At 46.1% G+C, this 20,572-nt stretch overlaps 1 protein-coding gene across 1 annotated transcript; it reads left to right on the top strand.

The window, feature by feature from the left end:
* The first annotated feature begins 573 nt into the window (after positions 1–573).
* LOC146073787 (cystine/glutamate transporter-like) lies at positions 574–18,660 on the top strand. The gene is made up of 12 exons (XM_083181232.1): positions 574–1,510; positions 5,979–6,105; positions 7,673–7,788; positions 8,303–8,428; positions 9,956–10,055; positions 11,765–11,809; positions 12,688–12,811; positions 14,178–14,281; positions 15,512–15,608; positions 15,884–16,033; positions 17,563–17,740; positions 18,516–18,660. The coding sequence occupies exons 1-12, from the start codon at positions 1,288–1,290 to the stop codon at positions 18,578–18,580; spliced, it is 1,455 nt and encodes a 484-aa protein (XP_083037358.1). The 5' UTR covers positions 574–1,287; the 3' UTR covers positions 18,581–18,660.
* The last annotated feature ends 1,912 nt before the right edge of the window (positions 18,661–20,572 follow it).

Raw genomic sequence — 20,572 nt, 5'->3', positions numbered from 1 at the left:
ATCATAGCCCCTTTGCGGGCTTGCGTGGACCCCCACGAGGGAAAATAGCCCATCAGTCGGGATCCCACCTGTTGGGCATTTAGCAGTCATGATTCTGATGTCGGAGGAATCCCAAATGTCGGAGCGTTATCCGGCACCCAGCCTGACTTTTTAACCATTTAATAGCGAGTGACTCCGGCACGGCGTGGGGAGGGCGGCCTAGTATTATTTTCCATAGCACTGTCCTGTGTGGTCTGACTAGGGGCCAGATTCTCTAATCTTCAAAAGTGATAAAATGGAGAGTGATAACCAGCCAATCAGCTCCTACCTGCCATGTCACAGACTGTGTTTGAAAAATGTCAGACAGGAACTGATTGGCTGGTTGTTTATCACTCTCCATTTTATCACTTTTGAAGCTTAGAGAATCTGGCCCTAGACGTGATATGTAATGCCTGGGGGGCCCATATCCGTCCAGGCCTGGCCCCTCCCTTGGTTCCTGGCAGTGTCCCTGAAATTATTGACCTCACTCCACGATTATACGTTGTTTATCCAGTTGTGAAACAAGCACTTGAAGATAAGAGGCGAGCGACACAGTGATGATGCTACACTCGGCGCTGTGCTGCTGACCCTGGGAAGATGGACCTGCAGCGCTGCTCTGGTGCTGAGGTTCCCCCCCTATAAGCACAGATGGAAGGTGGGCTTTGATCCTGTTTAGTGCAACCAGCAGGGGTGAGCTGAACTATTTCACCTCACAGAACACAGCGACCAGAGGCTGGGAGCAAGAGCGAGCTGGGTTCTCAGTCACCGGAGAGAGCGCCGTCTGTCCTCATTCTCACAGAACACAGCGACCAGAGGCTGGAAGAGCGAGCTGGGTTCTCAGTCACCGGAGAGAGTGCCGTTTGTCCTCATTCTCACAGAACACAGCGACCAGAGGCTGAAAGAGCGAGCTGGGTTCTCAGTCAGCGGAGAGAGCGCTGTCTGTCCTCATTCTCACAGAACACAGCGACCAGAGGCTGGAAGAGCGAGCTGGGTTCTCAGTCACCGGAGAGAGCGCCGTCTGTCCTCATTCTCACAGAACACAGCGACCAGAGGCTGGAAGAGCGAGCTGGGTTCTCAGTCACCGGAGAGAGCGCCGTCTGTCCTCATTCTCACAGAACACAGCGACCAGCGGCTGGAAGAGCGAGCTGGGTTCTCAGTCACCGGAGAGAGCGCCGTCTGTCCTCATTCTCACAGAACGTTCAAAGCTAGAAAGAGTTTGTCAGCCAGAGGTGGAAGAACGCAGAGAGAACGCTCCAGAGACCAGCAGCAATGGGGGCTTCCGAGGAAACTCCAGCTGATGGGGGCACGAAGAAAGGGGACGGGGCGGTCTACCTGCGTCAGAAAATCACGCTGGTGCGGGCCATCTCCTTGACCATCGGGACGATCATTGGAAGCGGCATTTTTATATCTCCTAAAGGGGTCCTGAAGAACTCTGGCAACGTAGGCTTGTCCCTTATCATCTGGTTGTTGTGTGGTGTCCTCTCGATGTGTGGTGAGTACATGGGCCCTCGGGGGAAGTTCTCAGGGGGCACTCGGACACCTTCCTGCATGTAGGTACAGGTGCAAACACATCAGTAAAGATCTCAAAAGCAAAATCTATAAAGGGCAAACCCATGCTGCACTGCAGGTAGGGCAGATGTAACATGTGCAGAGAGAGTTAGATTTGGGCAGGGTGTGTTTATACTAAAATCTAAATTGCAGTGAAAAGATATTGCTGTGGGCTACATGCAAAAGCAGCCAGTATCTACCCTGCACAGAAACAAAATAAGTCACCCAAATCTAACTCTCTCTGTGCACGTTACATCTGCCCCACCTGCAAGCTTCACCCACTAAAGAAAGAGTTTGCTTTTGAGATAGTTATTGAATCAGTCCAACAATACGGGATTGCTGAGATTCTATGCGGGAAACCAGCACTTATACAGTTTGTCCAGCATTCCGTTATAAACGTGTGTGTGTGTCCTATATGTCACCCTGAGCATGTGGTATGGATCTGCCGTCATTAGACATAAATTAGGTCGACATGGAAAAAGTCGATTGGGACAAAAGATCAACGTGGATCAAAAAGATCTCCGCAACCCGACAACCTTGAGCACTGTGTACCTTTTGCCCTAGCGACCTATTGACCATGTGGTCTTAAGGCATGATGATCATACAGTGTCGGCATGTTGACTGTCTACGTTGGAACCCCCGGGTGATGCCTCCTGCTCACTTCTCTGCAGCGTTTTTGATATTGGGGTCCGTAGTGGTTTTGATACTTTTCATTGGCAAATGAGGGTCCCTAAACGCCCCAGTTTTTATCATGTGCAGCACGTTTGTGGCCTGGAGGTGAGGCCATTGTGGGTGTGGTAAATTGGACCAGTGATACGACCAGGATGTGGCGATGCCTTCGCCAAACGTAACCATAGTAACAAATAAACAAGATTTTTCAAATGCACTAAATCAGTGGTTCTCAACCTCGGTCCTCGAGGACCCCCCACAGTGCACGTTTTCAAGGTCACCTGACCGGTGCACTAATTAGTCACTGACACATTTTAAATGATCACAGGTGGAGCTAATTATTTCACTTGTGATTCTATGTGGAGACCTGAAAACCGTGCACTGTTGGGGGCCCTCGAGGGGGATACGGTCACTAGACAGACAAGCATTAGGTTGACACTTCAGGGTCGACATGGGGAAGGTCAACAGTCAAAAGGTTGACACAGGGGGGTGAGTTTTGATGCAATAGACGGTACTTGTGTATTATCAGGGCGCCCAAGATTTCCATCGTACGACATTGTATTGGTCGCATCGCGTCGCATGCGATCCGATTGCATGCGATGCGATTTGACCCAGTTTTTAATTGTACAGGCACCCTGATGGGTGATTACTATGTTAAATGCACCCCCATTGTTAATGCCACCCCGACTATCAACGCCAACCCGAAGCGTGGCGAGTGCAGCGGTACGCGTCCTCCGACCTTTTCATACCCCCACTATCCTTGTTGGTGTGGAGTTGATTTTAGATCGTGTGGCGAGCGCAGCGAGCCACCGAGCCCGAAGCATGGCGAGGAGACGCGGATTACTTCACATGTAATCCACGTGCGCTCGCCACGCTTCAGGCTCGCTACACTATCTAAAATCAACTCCACGCCGATGTGGATAGTGGGGGTATGAAAAGGTCGGAGGACGCGTACCGCCGCCCCTCGCGGGCTCGCTGCGCTCGCCACACTTCGGGTTGCCGTTGATAGTGGGGGTGGCGTTAACAATGGGGGTGCATTTAACATAGTAATGACACATCAGGGTGCTTGTACTATTTAAAATCGCATCACAGGCCAGTATGTACTGTAAGGAGCAGTATATGGTATCACAGGCCAGTGTGTACTGTAAGGAGCAGTATATGGTATCACAGGCCAGTGTGTACTGTAAGGAGCAGTAGATGGTATCACAGGCCAGTGTGTACTGTAAGGAGCAGTATATGGTATCACAGGCCAGTATGTACTGTAAGGAGCAGTAGATGGCATCACAGGCCAGTATGTACTGTAAGGAGCAGTATATGGTATCACAGGCCAGTATGTACTGTAAGGAGCAGTAGATGGCATCACAGACCAGTATGTACTGTAAGGAGCAGTATATGGTATCACAGGCCAGTGTGTACTGTAAGGAGCAGTAGATGGTATCACAGGCCAGTGTGTACTGTAAGGAGCAGTATATGGTATCCCAGGCCAGTATGTACTGTAAGGAGCAGTATATGGCATCACAGGCCAGTGTGTACTGTAAGGAGCAGTAGATGGTATCACAGGCCAGTGTGTACTGTAAGGAGCAGTATATGGTATCACAGGCCAGTATGTACTGTAAGGAGCAGTAGATGGCATCACAGGCCAGTATGTACTGTAAGGAGCAGTATATGGTATCACAGGCCAGTATGTACTGTAAGGAGCAGTAGATGGCATCACAGACCAGTATGTACTGTAAGGAGCAGTATATGGTATCACAGGCCAGTGTGTACTGTAAGGAGCAGTAGATGGTATCACAGGCCAGTGTGTACTGTAAGGAGCAGTATATGGTATCCCAGGCCAGTATGTACTGTAAGGAGCAGTATATGGCATCACAGGCCAGTGTGTACTGTAAGGAGCAGTAGATGGTATCACAGGCCAGTGTGTACTGTAAGGAGCAGTATATGGTATCACAGGCCAGTATGTACTGTAAGGAGCAGTAGATGGCATCACAGGCCAGTATGTACTGTAAGGAGCAGTATATGGTATCACAGGCCAGTATGTACTGTAAGGAGCAGTAGATGGCATCACAGACCAGTATGTACTGTAAGGAGCAGTATATGGTATCACAGGCCAGTGTGTACTGTAAGGAGCAGTAGATGGTATCACAGGCCAGTGTGTACTGTAAGGAGCAGTATATGGTATCCCAGGCCAGTATGTACTGTAAGGAGCAGTATATGGCATCACAGGCCAGTGTGTACTGTAAGGAGCAGTATATGGCATCACAGGCCAGTGTGTACTGTAAGGAGCAGTATATGGTATCACAGGCCAGTGTGTACTGTAAGGAGAAGTATATGGCATCACAGGCCAGTGTGTATTGTAAGGATCAGTAGATGGCATCACGGGCCAGTATGTATTGTAAGGAGCAGTAGATGGTATCACAGGCCAGTATGTACTGTAAGGAGCAGTAGATGGTATCACAGGCCAGTATGTACTGTAAAAGGAGCAGTATATGGTATCACAGGCCAGTATGTACTGTAAGGAGCAGTAGATGGCATCACAGGCCAGTGTGTACTGTTAGGAGCAGTATATGGTATCACAGGCCAGTGTGTACTGTAAGGAGCAGTATATGGTATCACAGGCCAGTATGTACTGTAAGGAGCAGTATATGGTATCACAGGCCAGTATGTACTGTAAGGAGCAGTATATGGCATCACAGGCAAGTGTGTACTGTAGGCGCAGTATATGGTATCACAGACCAGTTTGTACTGTAAGGAGCAGTATATGGTATCACAGACCAGTATGTACTGTAAGGAGCAGTATATGGTATCACAGGCCAGTGTGTACTGTAAGGAGCAGTATATGGCATCACAGGCCAGTGTGTACTGTAGGCGCAGTAGATGGTATCACAGGCCAGTATGTACTGTAAGGAGCAGTATATGGCATCACAGGCCAGTATGTACTGTAAGGAGCAGTAGATGGTATCACAGGCCAGTATGTACTGTAAGGAGCAGTAGATGGTATCACAGGCCAGTATGTGCTGTACGGAGCAGTAGATGGTATCTCAGGCCAGTATGTGCTGTACGGAGCAGTATATGGTATCACAGGCCAGTATGTGCTGTAAGGAGCAGTATATGGTATCACATGCCAGCATGTACTGTAAGGAGCAGTAGATGGTATCACAGACCAGTATGTACTGTAAGGAGCAGTATATGGTATCACAGGCCAGTATGTACTTTAAGGAGCAGTATATGGTATCACAGGCCAGTATGTGCTGTACGTAGCAGTATATGGTATCACAGGCCAGTATGTACTGTAAGGAGCAGTAGATGGTATCACAGGCCAGTATGTATTGTAAGGAGCAGTATATGGTATCACAGGCCAGTATGTACTGTAAGGAGCAGTATATGGTATCACAGGCCAGTATGTACTGCAAGGAGCAGTATATGGTATCACAGGCCAGTATGTACTGTAAGGAGCAGTATATGGTATCACAGGCCAGTATGTACTGTAAGGAGCAGTATATGGTATCACAGGCCAGTATGTGCTGTACTGAGCAGTATATGGTATCACAGGCCAGTATGTACTTTAAGGAGCAGTATATGGTATCACAGGCCAGTATGTACTGTAAGGAGCAGTATATGGTATCACAGGCCAGTATGTACTGTACAGAGCAGTATATGGTATCACAGGCCAGTATGTGTTGGGAAGTAGGATATAGTATATGAGCACAGTATATCAATGTGGTTTATTCTTGCTTGTGTTCTAGGTGCCTTGTCTTACGCAGACCTTGGCACATCTATCAAGAAGTCTGGTGGGCACTACATCTATTTACTGGAGACCCTCGGGCCTGTGCCAGCCTTCCTGAGACTATGGGCGGAATTCGTCATGATCCGGTAACGTTTATCATTCCTTACAGCATAGGATAATATCAGAGATGCACAAATAGGTGTCCCCTGCGCAGAAAACGGGGTCCCCCTACAACGTTCTGTCCAACATCCAAGCTGGAAATGGCTGGTAATTGTAGAACCCCCATGTCCCCACCCTCCAATATCAGAATCAGAATCAACTTTATTGGCCATGTGTGCTTGCGCACACTCAGAATTTGTTGTGGATATACAGTGCAGCATCAAGCAGGGATGAAGGGGGGAGGCATTACATAAGTAACATTGACACATTTCATGCTGGCAACACATGCCCGCCGAGCAGCACAGCTGTATAAGCAGGGACAGTACATTATCATTGGAAAAACGGGGTTTGTGTGAATCCGCACATAAACTTTTGTGAGTGTTTATCTATTTGCTAGACCAACGTAGTTTTTATGAAGAGATGATCTCCTGTATTTCCTGTTGGTGGTGCTCCCAGAACAAGTTTCAGAGAACTTTACTGGAAAAAAGGGGGGGTTTTCTTGCGGTGAGGTGCAAGAATAAGACTGAAAAAGTCTTACCTGGGGCACGCTTTCTTTAAATGTGTTTAGTATTAATTTTTTACAGTACATTATCACTCAGAGAACATATACCCGCCAAGCTGCACAGCGCCTAGGCAGCCATCAGCGGCGCCACTGGTCGCTGCAGCAGCCGGGTGGTAACAGTATGAGCAAAGACACAGCAGTTATAGCAGAGACAGTACAGTATCACACAGGGGACATAGGGGGTTACATATGGCTGAGTGCACAGATCCTAGGCAGCCATTTGCGGCGCCAGCTTCCTGTAGGAGAACCAGCGTGGAGAGCCAACATGGGGGGGGGGGGGGAGGGGGCGAAAGAGTCACTGAGGCCTGAGGGAGTCAGTGGGGCCTAGGGCTGGAGTTGGGCCCTCCCTGGGCTGAGTCTCAATGGTCTGGTCATACCTCCTCCCTGGTGGGGTGGGGGGGCGCCGCCAGAGACATAAAAAGCTCCTGCAACTTCTGGTGCTGGGGATCAGCAGCTGGGGCCTGCGGGCCTGGTCTCTTCTCATCGGCGGGTCAGCCGGGTGCCGATGATAGGGGTCACAGCTGACTCAGAGGTCATGCAGGTCCTCCCTCCTGAGCCTCTGGTGTCATCCCGGGGGCCGAGTTCTGTGCCGCGGGTGTCTTCGTCGGCGGCCGGGTCCAATGCCACATCCCCTTCTGGCTCCTCCAGGCACCCCCCTGCACAGAGGTGGTCCTCATGCCGGGCCGTGGCAGTGCGCTCGTCCCGGCCGGGTGGGTGGTCACCGTGTCGCCAGAAGCCGGTAGCTGCCGTCAGGTCCTCCCTTCCTTCTCCCCCTCCGTCCTCCCCCGTCTGCATCTCCACGGGAAGCCGTTTCTCTGTGGGCCGGGGATGTAAGCTCCGGTGGATGGGAGCTCGCATGTGTGCGACCATCCCCAGCCCCGACCGGAAGTACATTTCTGTACTCCGACATCCACAGCTTTATCAGGTCCAGTGTTGATCAGACTTTGTATCAAGCGTTCTAAACAGTTGTTGTAACTTTTGTGTGTTTCTAGGCCAGCAAATATCGCCGTGGTCTGCTTAGCATTTGGACGTTACTTAATCGAGCCCCTTTTTACGCCTTGTAATGCGCCGGACACGGCCGTCAAGCTCATCAGCTCCCTTGGGATCGGTGAGTTGTGTATAAATGTATTCAGGTATGGATCATTGAATGGACAGCAACTAGGTCGACAAGGTTATTAGGTCGACATGGGGAAGGTTGACAGTCGAAAGGTTGACATTGGGTTTTCAGTGATAAACCCCATGTCAACCTTTTGACTGTCGACCCTCCTCATTTCAACCTAATGACCCTGTCAACCTAACCCCATGTCGGCATTCAGTCATGTCGACCTTCATGCATGTCGACCTAGTGGTGTTGACCTAATGCTTGTAGACCTAGTGACTGGATCGCATGTATTCTTATACCGGGGATGCCGTCTTTCCTGAAACATTGATGAGACTATATAACGTCCGTCATTCCCACACCTAGCCAGGAGATGGAGTACTGGTACCTTGTGCCCCTGTTATGTTACGAACTCTTCGTTGATAGGCTACAACAAAATGGCTGCCTCCACAGTGGTTATGTTACAGGTGTATGTTATTTAGCCAAATATAGATATTTTTGGGGACTTTTTTCTTATCCCTAGCCGTGATCATTGCGCTGAACTGTTGGAGTGTCTCCTGGTCTGCGAACCTCCAGACGGCTTTCACAGTTCTGAAATTTGTGGCGGTAGGACTCATTATAATACCCGGGATGATGGCACTAACAGCTGGTAAGTAATAATGGCTTTAACAGATAATTAGTAATAATAAAGATTAGAGAAAACATATTACAGCACTTACAGCACACCGATAATAAAACTATATACGATGTCTCATATTGCTGGGAATTTTTTTTTGGTACTTATGTAATATCTGGGCTCCCGTTTTTCTTATGAAACCGCGTCCGCTCGCATGCTGCGCTCGCCACACTATATAAAATCAACTCCATGCGTAGTTGGATAGTAGGGGTATGAAAAAATGGGGTGCATTTAACATGGGAGCCCAGATAATACATAAGTACCATTTTTTTTTTTTTTAATCTGTCTGTTGGGATCTTCACCACAGCTCCACACATATATGTTATAAAAATACATGGAGGGAATGGAATAAAAGTGGAACCCAGCCACACATACAGATCACATTTGATAATAACTTTAGCGATTTGCGCTCGTCTTTGGCAAGATGCCGCCCCTGAGCCTAATTCAGGTTGGCTTGCCAAAGCAAAGTCTTTCTCTAATGGGCACTGCAGGTGCGGCAAATGTAACAGGTGCAGAGAGCGTAAAGGTGCCCATACACTGGGCCGATTTCGGGTGATTGCGACGAATTGGGCCATGAAATCAGCCCAAATCGGCTCAGTTTGATGTCCCCTCAGGCCCGATGTGCAGTCGCGTGTAGTCCTGTGCAGCGGGCTGCGGAGGGGGGCGGGCTGCGGAGCCTGGCCGGTTGGGGGGGGGCAGTGGGGTCCGTCCAAGCGGCGGCGGCTGGGAGGCTGGAGCTTGTAGCAACATTTAAAAATATTCAGCAGCCGCATCCCGCCGCCTGGCAAAATGCCGCTACATGCACCAGCCTCCCTGCCACTGCCGCTCATACGGACCCTGCTGCCTGTCCCCCGCCACCACCAGCTGGCCGGACCCCACTGCCCTCACCCCGCCACCGCAGCAGTGTGGGAGCTGCCGGGGGCTCTGGGCAAACTGGTCCGACTTGCCCTTAGGGCAAATCGGGGCCTTTAGATTTGGGATGTGTTCAAACTGAAATCTAAATTGCAGTGTAAGAATAAAGCAGCCAGTATTTACCCTGCACAGAAACAAAATAACACCCAAATGTAAAGCTCTCTGCACATGTTACATCTGCCCCACCTGCATTGCAGCAAACCAACCAGAAACCTTCCCCCCCCACCCCCTCCCCTGTGCAATACACATGCATGATTCAGGAAACACGTCTAAATCGAGGTCTTAGCCTAGTCAGGCTCGGGGCTCTGTGCTGCAAGTCCTGATCTAATGGTGTAATTGTACAGGTATTTTGCCTGATACATTCACCTCCATTAAAAAAATAAATTCTGTAGTAGTATGGCTGCCGCAGACATTCCTGGTCTAAGAATTGCAGCAGAAGACAATAAACCGATTGGGTCATCATTGTCATTGCAAAAACAATTTTTTATCATGTCAATGAGTAAAACAGAAGACCACCATCACCCCCACCCAGCCACCACCTTAGTGCTGTCTTCCGTTATCTGTATTAGTTGGGTGTTTATCTTACAGGGCACACCGAGAACTTCCAAGATGCTTTTGACACAACCTCTCTGGCCCTGGACAAAATTCCGCTGGCGTTCTACTCTGGGATGTTTGCATACGGAGGCTGGTAGGTTGCTCCCCTCTAACTCGCTTGTGTCCGAGACATTATACCAATGGCGGCAAAATAAGAGCAGGTTCTAGAGCAACAGGTGAATGTAAGGGAGATATGGCTACCTATGGGGTAAGCAAAGGTTCAAAACTTCCGGAGAGGCGCCAGTTGGAAATTCACATCAGGATAACAGATTGCAGATATTCCATGTATCACTGGTCATAACTCCCAGCAATATCTCATAATAGTGAAATGAGAATACGTAGACAACGCAAGTACTTTTATCCTTTTACTTTTTAGTTGTCCATGACCTGTGCGACTACTAGTTCCGGCTCCACGTGACCTGTGCGACTACTAGTTCCGGTTCCACGTGACCTGTGCGACTACTAGTTCCGGTTCCACGTGACCTTTGCACATACTAGTACCGGCTCCACGTGACCTGTGCGACTGCTAGTTCCGGCTCTACGTGACCTGTGCGACTACTAGTTCCGGCTCTACGTGACCTGTGCGACTACTAGTTTTGGTTCTACGTGACCTGTGCGACTACTAGTTTTGGTTCTACGTGACCTGTGCGACTACTAGTTTTGGTTCTACGTGACCTGTGCGACTTCTAGTTTTGGTTCTACGTGACCTGTGCGACTTCTAGTTTTGGTTCTACGTGACCTGTGCGACTTCTAGTTCTGGTTCTACGTGACCTGCTCGACTACTAGTTTTGGTTCTACGTGACCTGTGCGACTACTAGTTCCGGTTCCACGTGACCTTTGCGAATACTAGTACCGGCTCCACGTGACCTGTGCGACTGCTAGTTCCGGCTCCACGTGACCTGTGCGACTACTAGTTCCGGCTCTACGTGACCTGTGCGACTACTAGTTTTGGTTCTACGTGACCTGTGCGACTACTAGTTTTGGTTCTACGTGACCTGTGCGACTACTAGTTTTGGTTCTACGTGACCTGTGCGACTTCTAGTTTTGGTTCTACGTGACCTGTGCGACTTCTAGTTTTGGTTCTACGTGACCTGTGCGACTTCTAGTTCTGGTTCTACGTGACCTGCTCGACTACTAGTTTTGGTTCTACGTGACCTGTGCGACTACTAGTTTTGGTTCTACGTGACCTGTGCGACTACTAGTTCCGGCCCTATGTGACCTGTGCAACTAGTTCCTGTGTCACTATTTCTGATTATGCATTACCTGTGTCACTAAGGGGGTTATTTTGGTTCACTCTTTCTGACAAAATCCTTCTTAGATGGACAAAACCATGTGCACTGCAGGGGGGCAGATGTAAAATGTCCAGAGAGAATTAGATTTGGGTGAGTTATTTTGTTTCTGTGCAGGGTAAATACTGGCTGCTTTATTTTTACACTGCAATATAGATCTCACTTTGAAGTAAAACCCCACCCAAATCTAACTCTCTCTGCACAAGTAACATCTGCCCCACCTGCAGTGCACATGGTTTTGTCCATCCGAGAAGGTATTTGTCAGAAAGAGTGAACCAAAATAACCCCCTAAGTTCGGTTGTGCATTAAATGTGTCACTAAGTTTGGTTGTGCATTAAATGTGTCACTAAGTTCGGTTGTACATTACCTGTGTCACTAAGTTCGGTTGTACATTACCTGTGTCACTAAGTTCGGTTGTGCATTAAATGTGTCACTAAGTTTGGTTGTACATTACCTGTGTCACTAAGTTCGGTTGTACATTAAATGTGTCACTAAGTTCGGTTTTACATTTCAGGTTTTACATCACCTTTGTTACGGAGGAAGTGGTAAATCCCGAGAGGTAAGTCAGACTTTTGTTTCTCTTGTAATTAAAAAAACAACCAAACAAACATAAACCCAATCATAAAGAAACTTTTGGAAATGATAGCTGTCAGTCAGAGATTGTGGATTGTACGAGATCTGTAATAAGCAAGAGGCCTGGAGCTTAAAGGGATGGAATGGAAAACAATGTTGGGTTTGTGGGTTTCTACTTCCACAGGGAATATAGGATTTGGGGAAAGATTTATCAAAGCACGGAGAGAGGTAAAGTAGCAACCAATCCGCTCCAGTCCTAAGGAGAGGAACTGGAGTTGTATGAGCAGAAGGACGTGGGATGCCCATTCTCCTTTTCCACGAGGGCCAGCCTTTGAGCGTGTGAGATCTGTGGGCAGTGGTAGAGGTGGCTGCATTTTCCAAATGTTTCAGTACAGAAGAACAACTTTCGAGAAGGTCAAGAGAAGACGATGGAAGAAATAATTGCGTGCAGCAGCTGATGTGGGATCATGTCCGGCCAGGGCAGAACGGGCATGGAAACAGTCTGCGACAAGATTAGTGGTAGGCACCCTTTGGGTGGACTGTTGGCCCACAAAACCACATAGCGCTCAGCAGCGCCAGGGGGGCGGTGTGCAGGCAGGAGTGAAGATGGACGTCTATTTAATATGCAAAAGCTGCTACAAGTTCCTATTGAAATCTGGCTCAGGAGGGGGAAGCATCAATCTTTGGAGAGAGATTAAGTGGAGACATTTCCCAAAGCAACCAATCAGCATTTGTAATTTCAAAGAAGCCGATTTGGTGGCTTTGGACAACTTCTAAACTTTATTTCTCTACAAGGCTTGATACATCTCCACCCTCACTGAGGATAAGGTCCAGCTTGTGCAATCATTTCTTTGTATCTTGCAGGAACATCCCTATCACGGTGGTGGTTTCCCTTATCATTGTCACTATCTGCTACCTTCTCACAAATGTCTCCTACTACACCATCCTGACCCCCAATGAAGTTCTCACCTCACAAGCGGTGGCCATGGTGAGCATAACCTACCTCCATAATCAACTACCCAATGAGGGTGACTTTCTGTAGGTGAAATGGGTTAGAAGATCTGGTTTCCTCACACCATGTTCCATTTAGTATTTCCTGAACTGTAGATGGCTAACTAGTGTGGTTCCAGAAGGTAAGATTTGCTATTTGGCTGAAAGTATAGCCACTGGTTGGTGCCAGCTTGTAGGGTGGTCTGGGCAAACATAATCATGGAAGCCAATAAAAAGTGCACCAGCGCGCTTGGCTTGTGTAGGGAAGAAGGTGTGTGTATGGCCTACAGCCAGGAAGGACCTCCAACTAGTGACCTAGAAATAGGTGGTTCTTAGCTGTGCATAGCTGCTTGGATATTCCACGCCTCAATATCTAGAGATATGCAGTGGTGGGTGTGGGGACAGCGTGGGACTGTAAAGTTGTGTAGGAAAGAAGGTGGGTGTATGGCCAACAGCCAGGAAGGAGGCACAAGTCGGACCAGTTTTCCCTCCAACTTCCGCGGGGGTCCTTCATCCAGCTTGTTACTTGATGTTCCATATTTTACATCCAATTTATTGCGGAGTTCAAGGGAAGTTAAGTTGATGCAATACATCTGAGTGCTAAAAAGCACGATGTGCAGCATGTCCTACCTCCGCCCAGATGCGCACGGGTCCACAAATCGGGTTTATTTGGATATCAAAGTGCGCTCTGTCCCGATTTCTCAGACCAATCCATCGGATTTCCCAATCCATCGGAATCAGGTGAAAACTGTCCGAATCAGGCTAGTGCCTTAATACACGTTGCTAGATTCTTTACCATTGGCCAACGTGCCTACAACTGCACATCTTCATCAAAGTGCTGCAAGGTGCAAATGGGGGCCTTTTTTTACCTTATAAAAGTAAAATAAAAAATTGCACTACTGTGACTTTGTCAGGAGCATCACCTTCCTCCTATCATTGGCCGAACACAACAGTTTTGTGCTTTGTTGACCTATTGTGTGTTCTTTCAAGTAATTTAACTTTGACGGGTGCCGGTCGGGATCCCGACAGTCATTAACCCGACGTTGGGATCCCAACTGTTAAAACACCGACGGCCGGGTTCCCGACGGCCGTCGGCTATTTGCCCTCGTGGGTGTCCACGACCCTCATAGAGGGAGAATAGAATAGGTGGCTCGCGTAGTGAGCCACCGTGCCAGCAAGGGGCTTTGTTGTGCTGGCCACGCTGTCTGAGTCCGGGCAGTCAGGATCCCGACGTCGGGATAATGACTGTCGGGATCCCGACTGTCGGAGAAACATATCACACCCAACTTTGACAAATTGTCCTAGAAGATGAAATATATATATATCTAATATATTTCTCTCTTTACTTTCTGTATTCATTATAGAGCTTCGCCAATCAAACACTGAAACAAGCCTCGTCCATCATCTCTATACTGGTGGCGCTGTCCTGTTTTGGAGCTCTAAATGGTGGGATATTTGCTTCCTCCAGGTACTAAAGTCTAATCAAATAATGTCTGCGTTTTGATCAATTTTCATGGAATGGGGTAGATCTCCACCTCGTGAAGGGCCTCACTCCCCTTCCTGCACTGAGTATGTGCTTTGTGTAGGCCTCGCTCCCCCTCCTGCACTTAGTATGTGCTTTGTGTAGGCCTCACTTCCCCTCCTGCACTTAGTATGTGCTTTGTGTAGGCCTCGCTCCCCCTCCTGCACTTAGTATGTGCTTTGTGTAGGCCTCGCTCCCCCTCCTGCACTTAGTATGTGCTTTGTGTAGGCCTCGCTCCCCTTCCCGCACTGAGTATGTGCTTTGTGTAGGCCTTGCTCCCCCTCCCGCGCTGAGTATGTGCTTTGTGTAGGCCTCGCTCCCCCTCCTGCACTGAGTATGTGCTTTGTGTAGGCCTCGCTCCCCCTCCTGCGCTTAGTATGTGCTTTCTGTAGGCCTCGCTCCCCCTCCTGCGCTTAGTATGTGCTTTGTACCCTTCTGATTATTATACAGCTTTTCTTAGTTACTAATTTCATTAGACTTCTGTTTAACCTCGCTAGCCTTAAAAAAATAAAAATAAATTTATATATAGAGCCGCACCATCAACACATATAAAAACAGTATTAAATGGTGATTTAAGTGAAACATATTCTACAAAAGACATACAAATTACAAACAGATTACATGAAATGTAGTACAATACGCCAACAAGAAAATTGCTGCAATACAAATATTAATATACATAAATAAGTACATGAAGCGGTCACATTCATTTTTACTTTTATACAGAACGAAGAAGCTGCGTGAGCTGGCATTTACAGAAAGTAATGTAAGCCAGTCTGTTCATTTAGACCCTTTAGTGCAAGTAAATCTAACTTGTAGATCCACTTGCAGTCTATTTGTAACAGGCGTTTGCTTTGGTCCCCACCTCGGGGTCATGGTCTACAATTTTTGATCTAATGCTTGGGGATACGGTGTCCCTTCTGGACACAGTGTCTCGCAACTGGTTGGTCACTGGTGCCTAAACGGATAGTTGGCCGTATTGCGGAGCGGTGGTTCGCCACCCGCTCCTTAAATTGACATTTTGCATTTTGTTTTGCCCCCCACATAGTATAACCCACATGGGCAAGACAGAACATATACTGTTACACAAATTCCATGGTGTTGGACATATATATATATATATTACCATAACCAACATTGTTCTGTGATTCATCATTCTTTCTCCCACGTACTTAGGATGCTGTTTGCTGCATCCAGAGAAGGGCAGTGGCCGCCTCTGTTTTCAATGATCCACATCCGAAGGAACACTCCCCTTCCTGCCTTGTTATTAATGGTACGTAGTTTTTCCCCCCAAGATTTTATTGTAGAGAGCAGGTCCGTTGGAGTAATCATGTAATCTAGGGTCCTAGCCACTGACAATCAGATATATACATCTCAGTCATTTCATATAAAAAAGTGAGCAGATATCATCAGTGGAGACCAGCCTGATTCCCATTCAACTGCCAGAAACTTGTGGTGGGCAGACCAAAATCCATTATGTTTGTGCTGGGAACATTGGGCAAGGTCACTGCGTCCTCACTGGTATACATCTCTGTACGTCTCTTCCAGATGCCGCTGGTCTTCTTGATGATTGGAATTGGCGATCTTTATGGACTCTTGAATTTCTATAGCTTTTCAAGATGGCTGTTCATGGGACTGTGCACGGTCGGCCTGATTATTCATCAACGGAAATATCCTGATCTCCCTCGACCCTTTAAGGTGACTTGTTTTTCTAAAGATATTGCGGTGGGAGTGAATCTGTTATCGTTGGATCTTTCTTTGTATAGAAATTGTAGACTTCTTGGAAGTAAGGTTCATCATCGGTTAATAATGGTCTAAAAGTTGGACAGGCCATTACAGATTTTATCATAGGTTAGATACATTTTCTAGAAGACAGAATGTAATGACAGATAAACAAAAAACCTCTTGGCCCATCTAGTCTACCCTTTTCTTTCATCCTTGATCCATTTAGGTCTATACCAAACAAGTTTAAAAATTGGGTACTTGTGGATTATCACAGCTCCCATCGCATGCCGTATATAGTGGCATGCGATGGCATGTGATATTTGCAGTTTTTACCAATTTTTTTTTACAAAATCGCATACGATCGCATGCGTTTTTTAACAGAAAAGCATCCAAATGCATTGAAATTAGTATCAAACATGTTCAATGGCCCCCAAATGTCATTTTTGAGGCTGTACCACCCCCACTATCAACGCAAACCCGAAGCGTGGCGAGCGGCGGCGGTACGCATCCTACGACCTTTTCATACCCCCACTATCCACGTCGGCGTGGAGTTGAGAATAGAAAGTGTGGCGAGCGCAGCGAGCCCGAAGTGTGGCGAGTGGACGCGGACACCTGTAAAGCCCGCGAGGGGACGCGTATACCTGTGAAGGTATCCGGCTGCGCTCGCAATGCTTCGGGCTCGGTGCGCTCGCCACACTTTCTATTCTCAACTCCACGCCGACGTGGATAGTGGGAGTATGAAAAGGTCGTAGGAGGCGTACCGCCACCCCTCGCGGGCTCGCCACGCTTCGGGTTCGCGTTGATAGTGGGGGTGGTACAGCCTCAAAAATTACATTTGGGGGCCATTGAACATGTTTGATACTAATTTCAATGCATTTGGATGCTTTTCTGTTAAAAACCGCATGCGATTTTTTGCTATGTGATGCACATCGTGGGAGCCACAAGTACCAAAAATTGTTCTACTGCCTCTACCACCTGATAGGAGATCATTACTTAACCACTACCCTTTCTGTGAAGTAATATTTACTCAAATTTCCCTTGAAATTCACTTCCTCCACTTTTCATGTCCAAATGTTCTGATCATTCTCTTCCTTTGAAGAACATCTCACTCCTGGACCTTGGTGTATTTGAAAGTTTCTATCATGTCTCCCCTTTCACTTCGCTGCTCAAATCTATACATGTTAAAAAAAAAATTGACTTGCCGGGTCGTCTTTTTGTGATGTATGCATCTGACTAACCTTCCTCATTGCTTTGTTACACTGCTTACCTGCCTGGGTACAAAATAAAAAACTAAATTAATTACTGTACCCTTTTGGAAGGAAAACATACAAGTTAATAATACTAAAGCATATATAGTATATATATTAATCCATTGATTAATGATAGAAGTTACATTTGTACAGGGTCTATTTTTCAATGTTTAATGATTATATCTTAGAAATGTAATTGTGAAAACCCCTCAAGTCAATGAAATGTAAGATCTCCGATCCACTCCGCTACAGGTGCCACTAATCATCCCCGTTGTCTTCAGTACGATGAGCTTATTCATTGTGGCGCTGTCGCTGTACTCCGATCCAGTGAATACCGGCATTGGCTGTCTCATCACCTTAAGTGGATTACCCGTGTATTACTTAACTGTACACAGGCAACGGCTGCCCGAGCGATGGAGACATGCATTTAGTAAGTACTAGTGTTCATTGAGTTCAAGTGGATTTTAATGTAACTTTAAAGAGACCTTCAACCACCCAGATGACCTCCCGACACTTGGGATTCTGATGGTCAGTAGACAGATGTCGGGATGCAGACTTTCAGGGGCTATTCATAGTTGTGGGGGTCCACAACCCCCATATAGGGTGAAAACTGAGCCCAAAGGGCTTCTTTGCTCTCGCCCCGCTGTTGGAGTACAGACAGTTGGGATTCAGACATCGTGTAATGACCATCGGAAACCCGACTGTCGGACTCCCATAGCACCCCCCCTTCCCTGTACTTATAATGAAAACAAATTTGTATTTAAGGATGTATATTCTTTCTATAAAAGGTATGCCTTACTAATCAATTTTATAGTAACTCAAACATCAAGTTTTATATTAAGCGTAGAAAATTATTGAAGTTAATTCACTTATTTTCTAGGCAAAATCTGATGTTTTTAAAAAAAAATTTATTAAATAAAAAACGGTTTGGTTCTCTTGGCCAAAATTTCTGCTGAAACCAACAAAACTATACACACTGTGATCACTTAAAGCGTTTACACTCATGACCTTGGCTTTTATGGATATTTTTCTGTGCCGAAATCTCGGTATGTAATGGTAATATAAGCTGAAGCAATGTAATAGTCACCGCCATAAAGCAACCTAGGTGCTAGTGGTATTGCACACCTGTCAGACTTTATGCTTTCACCTGAACACCTTTTTAAAATATACATAATTTTTGGTAATTTTTTTTTAAACAATCCTAGATCGACTGACAATGAAGCTACAAGTAGTGATGGAAGTTGTACCCCAAGAAAAGAAAACCTACTAAAGGTGATTGTTCAGCTGCCGTTGTCCCTCGTTATTCATAGGCCAATCCACTATTCATCTTACAATAAAAGATGCTAAGAGCTTGACTAGTTTTTTTTTCTCTACCACAGTCGTGTTGCATGGTCTTCTACAGCCGTGGTTCTCAACCTCGGTCCTCAAGTACCCCCAACAGTTCTTTTTTTCAGGTCTCCACACAGAATCACAAATGAAAGAATTTGCTCCACCTGTGATGCTTTAAAATGTGTAGGTGAATAATGAGCGCACCTGCGCACCTGCCGGATGACCTGGAAAACGTGCACTGTTGGGGGTACTTGAGGACTGAGGTTGAGAACCCCTGGTCTACAGGATAAATGACTCTGCAGTGGCACGTCCTGGAAGACTGAATAGCCCCCACCAACCATTGCAAAACCCTGGTTTCTGCATTTTTCTTTTAGAACTATACCTATGAGATAACAGGGAAAGTTGGCCTCCTATATAAGGTAAAATCAGAAGTTTCCAATATGTTAGTATAGTGGTTCTCAAACTCGGTCTTCAGAACCCCACACAGTTCACGTTTCCCAAATCACCCGGCAGGTGCATTCATTACTCATTGACACATTTTAAAAAAATCCACAGGTGGAGCTAATTATTTCACTTGTGGTTCTGTGAGGAGACCTGCAAAACATGCACCCCGTGGGGTCCCCGAGTACCGAGTTTGAGAACCTGTGTGTTAGTATTACAACAACCACCAAACCCATTTAATAAAGTATATAAAAAATAAATAAAAAAAAGGTTACAAATAAACTATATCCATTTGTAAAACAGGATAACATTTTTTTCTAATCTGGAATTATAGTGCTAAAGTTAGAATTCGTTCCGGGGGGGGGGGGGTTTCTAAAAATAGCTGAATAATATGTTCATATCCCCATTTACAGAAGTTAATAGTCTCAATCACATGTCCAAGTAATAAGCCCCCTTGTCACACATTAATATACCTTCTGCGGCCACAAATTTTACAAATTGTTTTCAGAGTATTTAAAATGTAATTTTTATTTTTTACATATCCCAGTAAGGAAATAAGAAAAAACACAACAAATGTGATTCAAATTTTTTTTTTTTTTCTCTCAAACAAGCCCTTATTTACAGATACGATATTTACACATTCAAAAAAGATAAAAACACACATCTGGCAAAAGGAGGAGGGAAATTAATCTATACGCTACATATAAATAAAACAAAGTACAACAGTTCATTGCAATTTTTGACTGATAAAAGGTGAAGAGAAATATAAAATAGAAATTACACCGACTGTTCTTGAGCCACTGTAAAAAAAACCCCATACAAACAGAAAATCTCTATATTTATATATGTACAGTAATTCCTGCCTGCAGGTGAACAGGATAGGTATAAAACACAGGACTTTAAATACTATTAATTAAAGCTAGATCAAGGAGACCCCTCTCTATGACTACAGCACAAAGTTCATTAGGTTTAAACAGAATTCGAGAAATATTGAGGTGTTTCAAAATGGTGGGAGGTGTTAAAATATACTACACTAAAATACTAATGGACGCACGATTCATGCTTAAAGTGTTGACCAAGCATCACGATGTCATATTCTCCATCGATATTTGTTAGGGTTCCTACCAGATCCATCACTAAAAACATCCTGTAATGGAATTTGTATCTCATTTTTTTTTTGAAGACCACAAACCTTAAAATGTGGATCTCTGCTAAGAGACAAACTGAGAAAGTCACAAAATATAGGCTCCAACAAAGTCGTTTCTACCAATAATGCTATTTTTTTATAAAATGTTTTCAATTTTCTGTATATTTTTTTAAAAAATGTATAAATTTACAGCGGGTTATTAAGAAAAATTGATAAAAAAACCCCTTCAATAGTTTGTGGCAGCTTTCTTAAAACTTTTGCATATCCTGTTCACCTACAACTCATAAATCATTGTAATATTAAAAACACAGTGAGCTGGTCACAACACCCCAATCTCACTGATGT

Source organism: Crinia signifera, chromosome 4 (assembly GCF_055691185.1).
Source record: "Crinia signifera chromosome 4, ASM5569118v1, whole genome shotgun sequence".
Taxonomy (NCBI): domain Eukaryota; kingdom Metazoa; phylum Chordata; class Amphibia; order Anura; family Myobatrachidae; genus Crinia; species Crinia signifera.
Note: the sequence above shows the minus strand (reverse complement) of the source record. Positions and strands in the feature narration are given on the sequence as shown.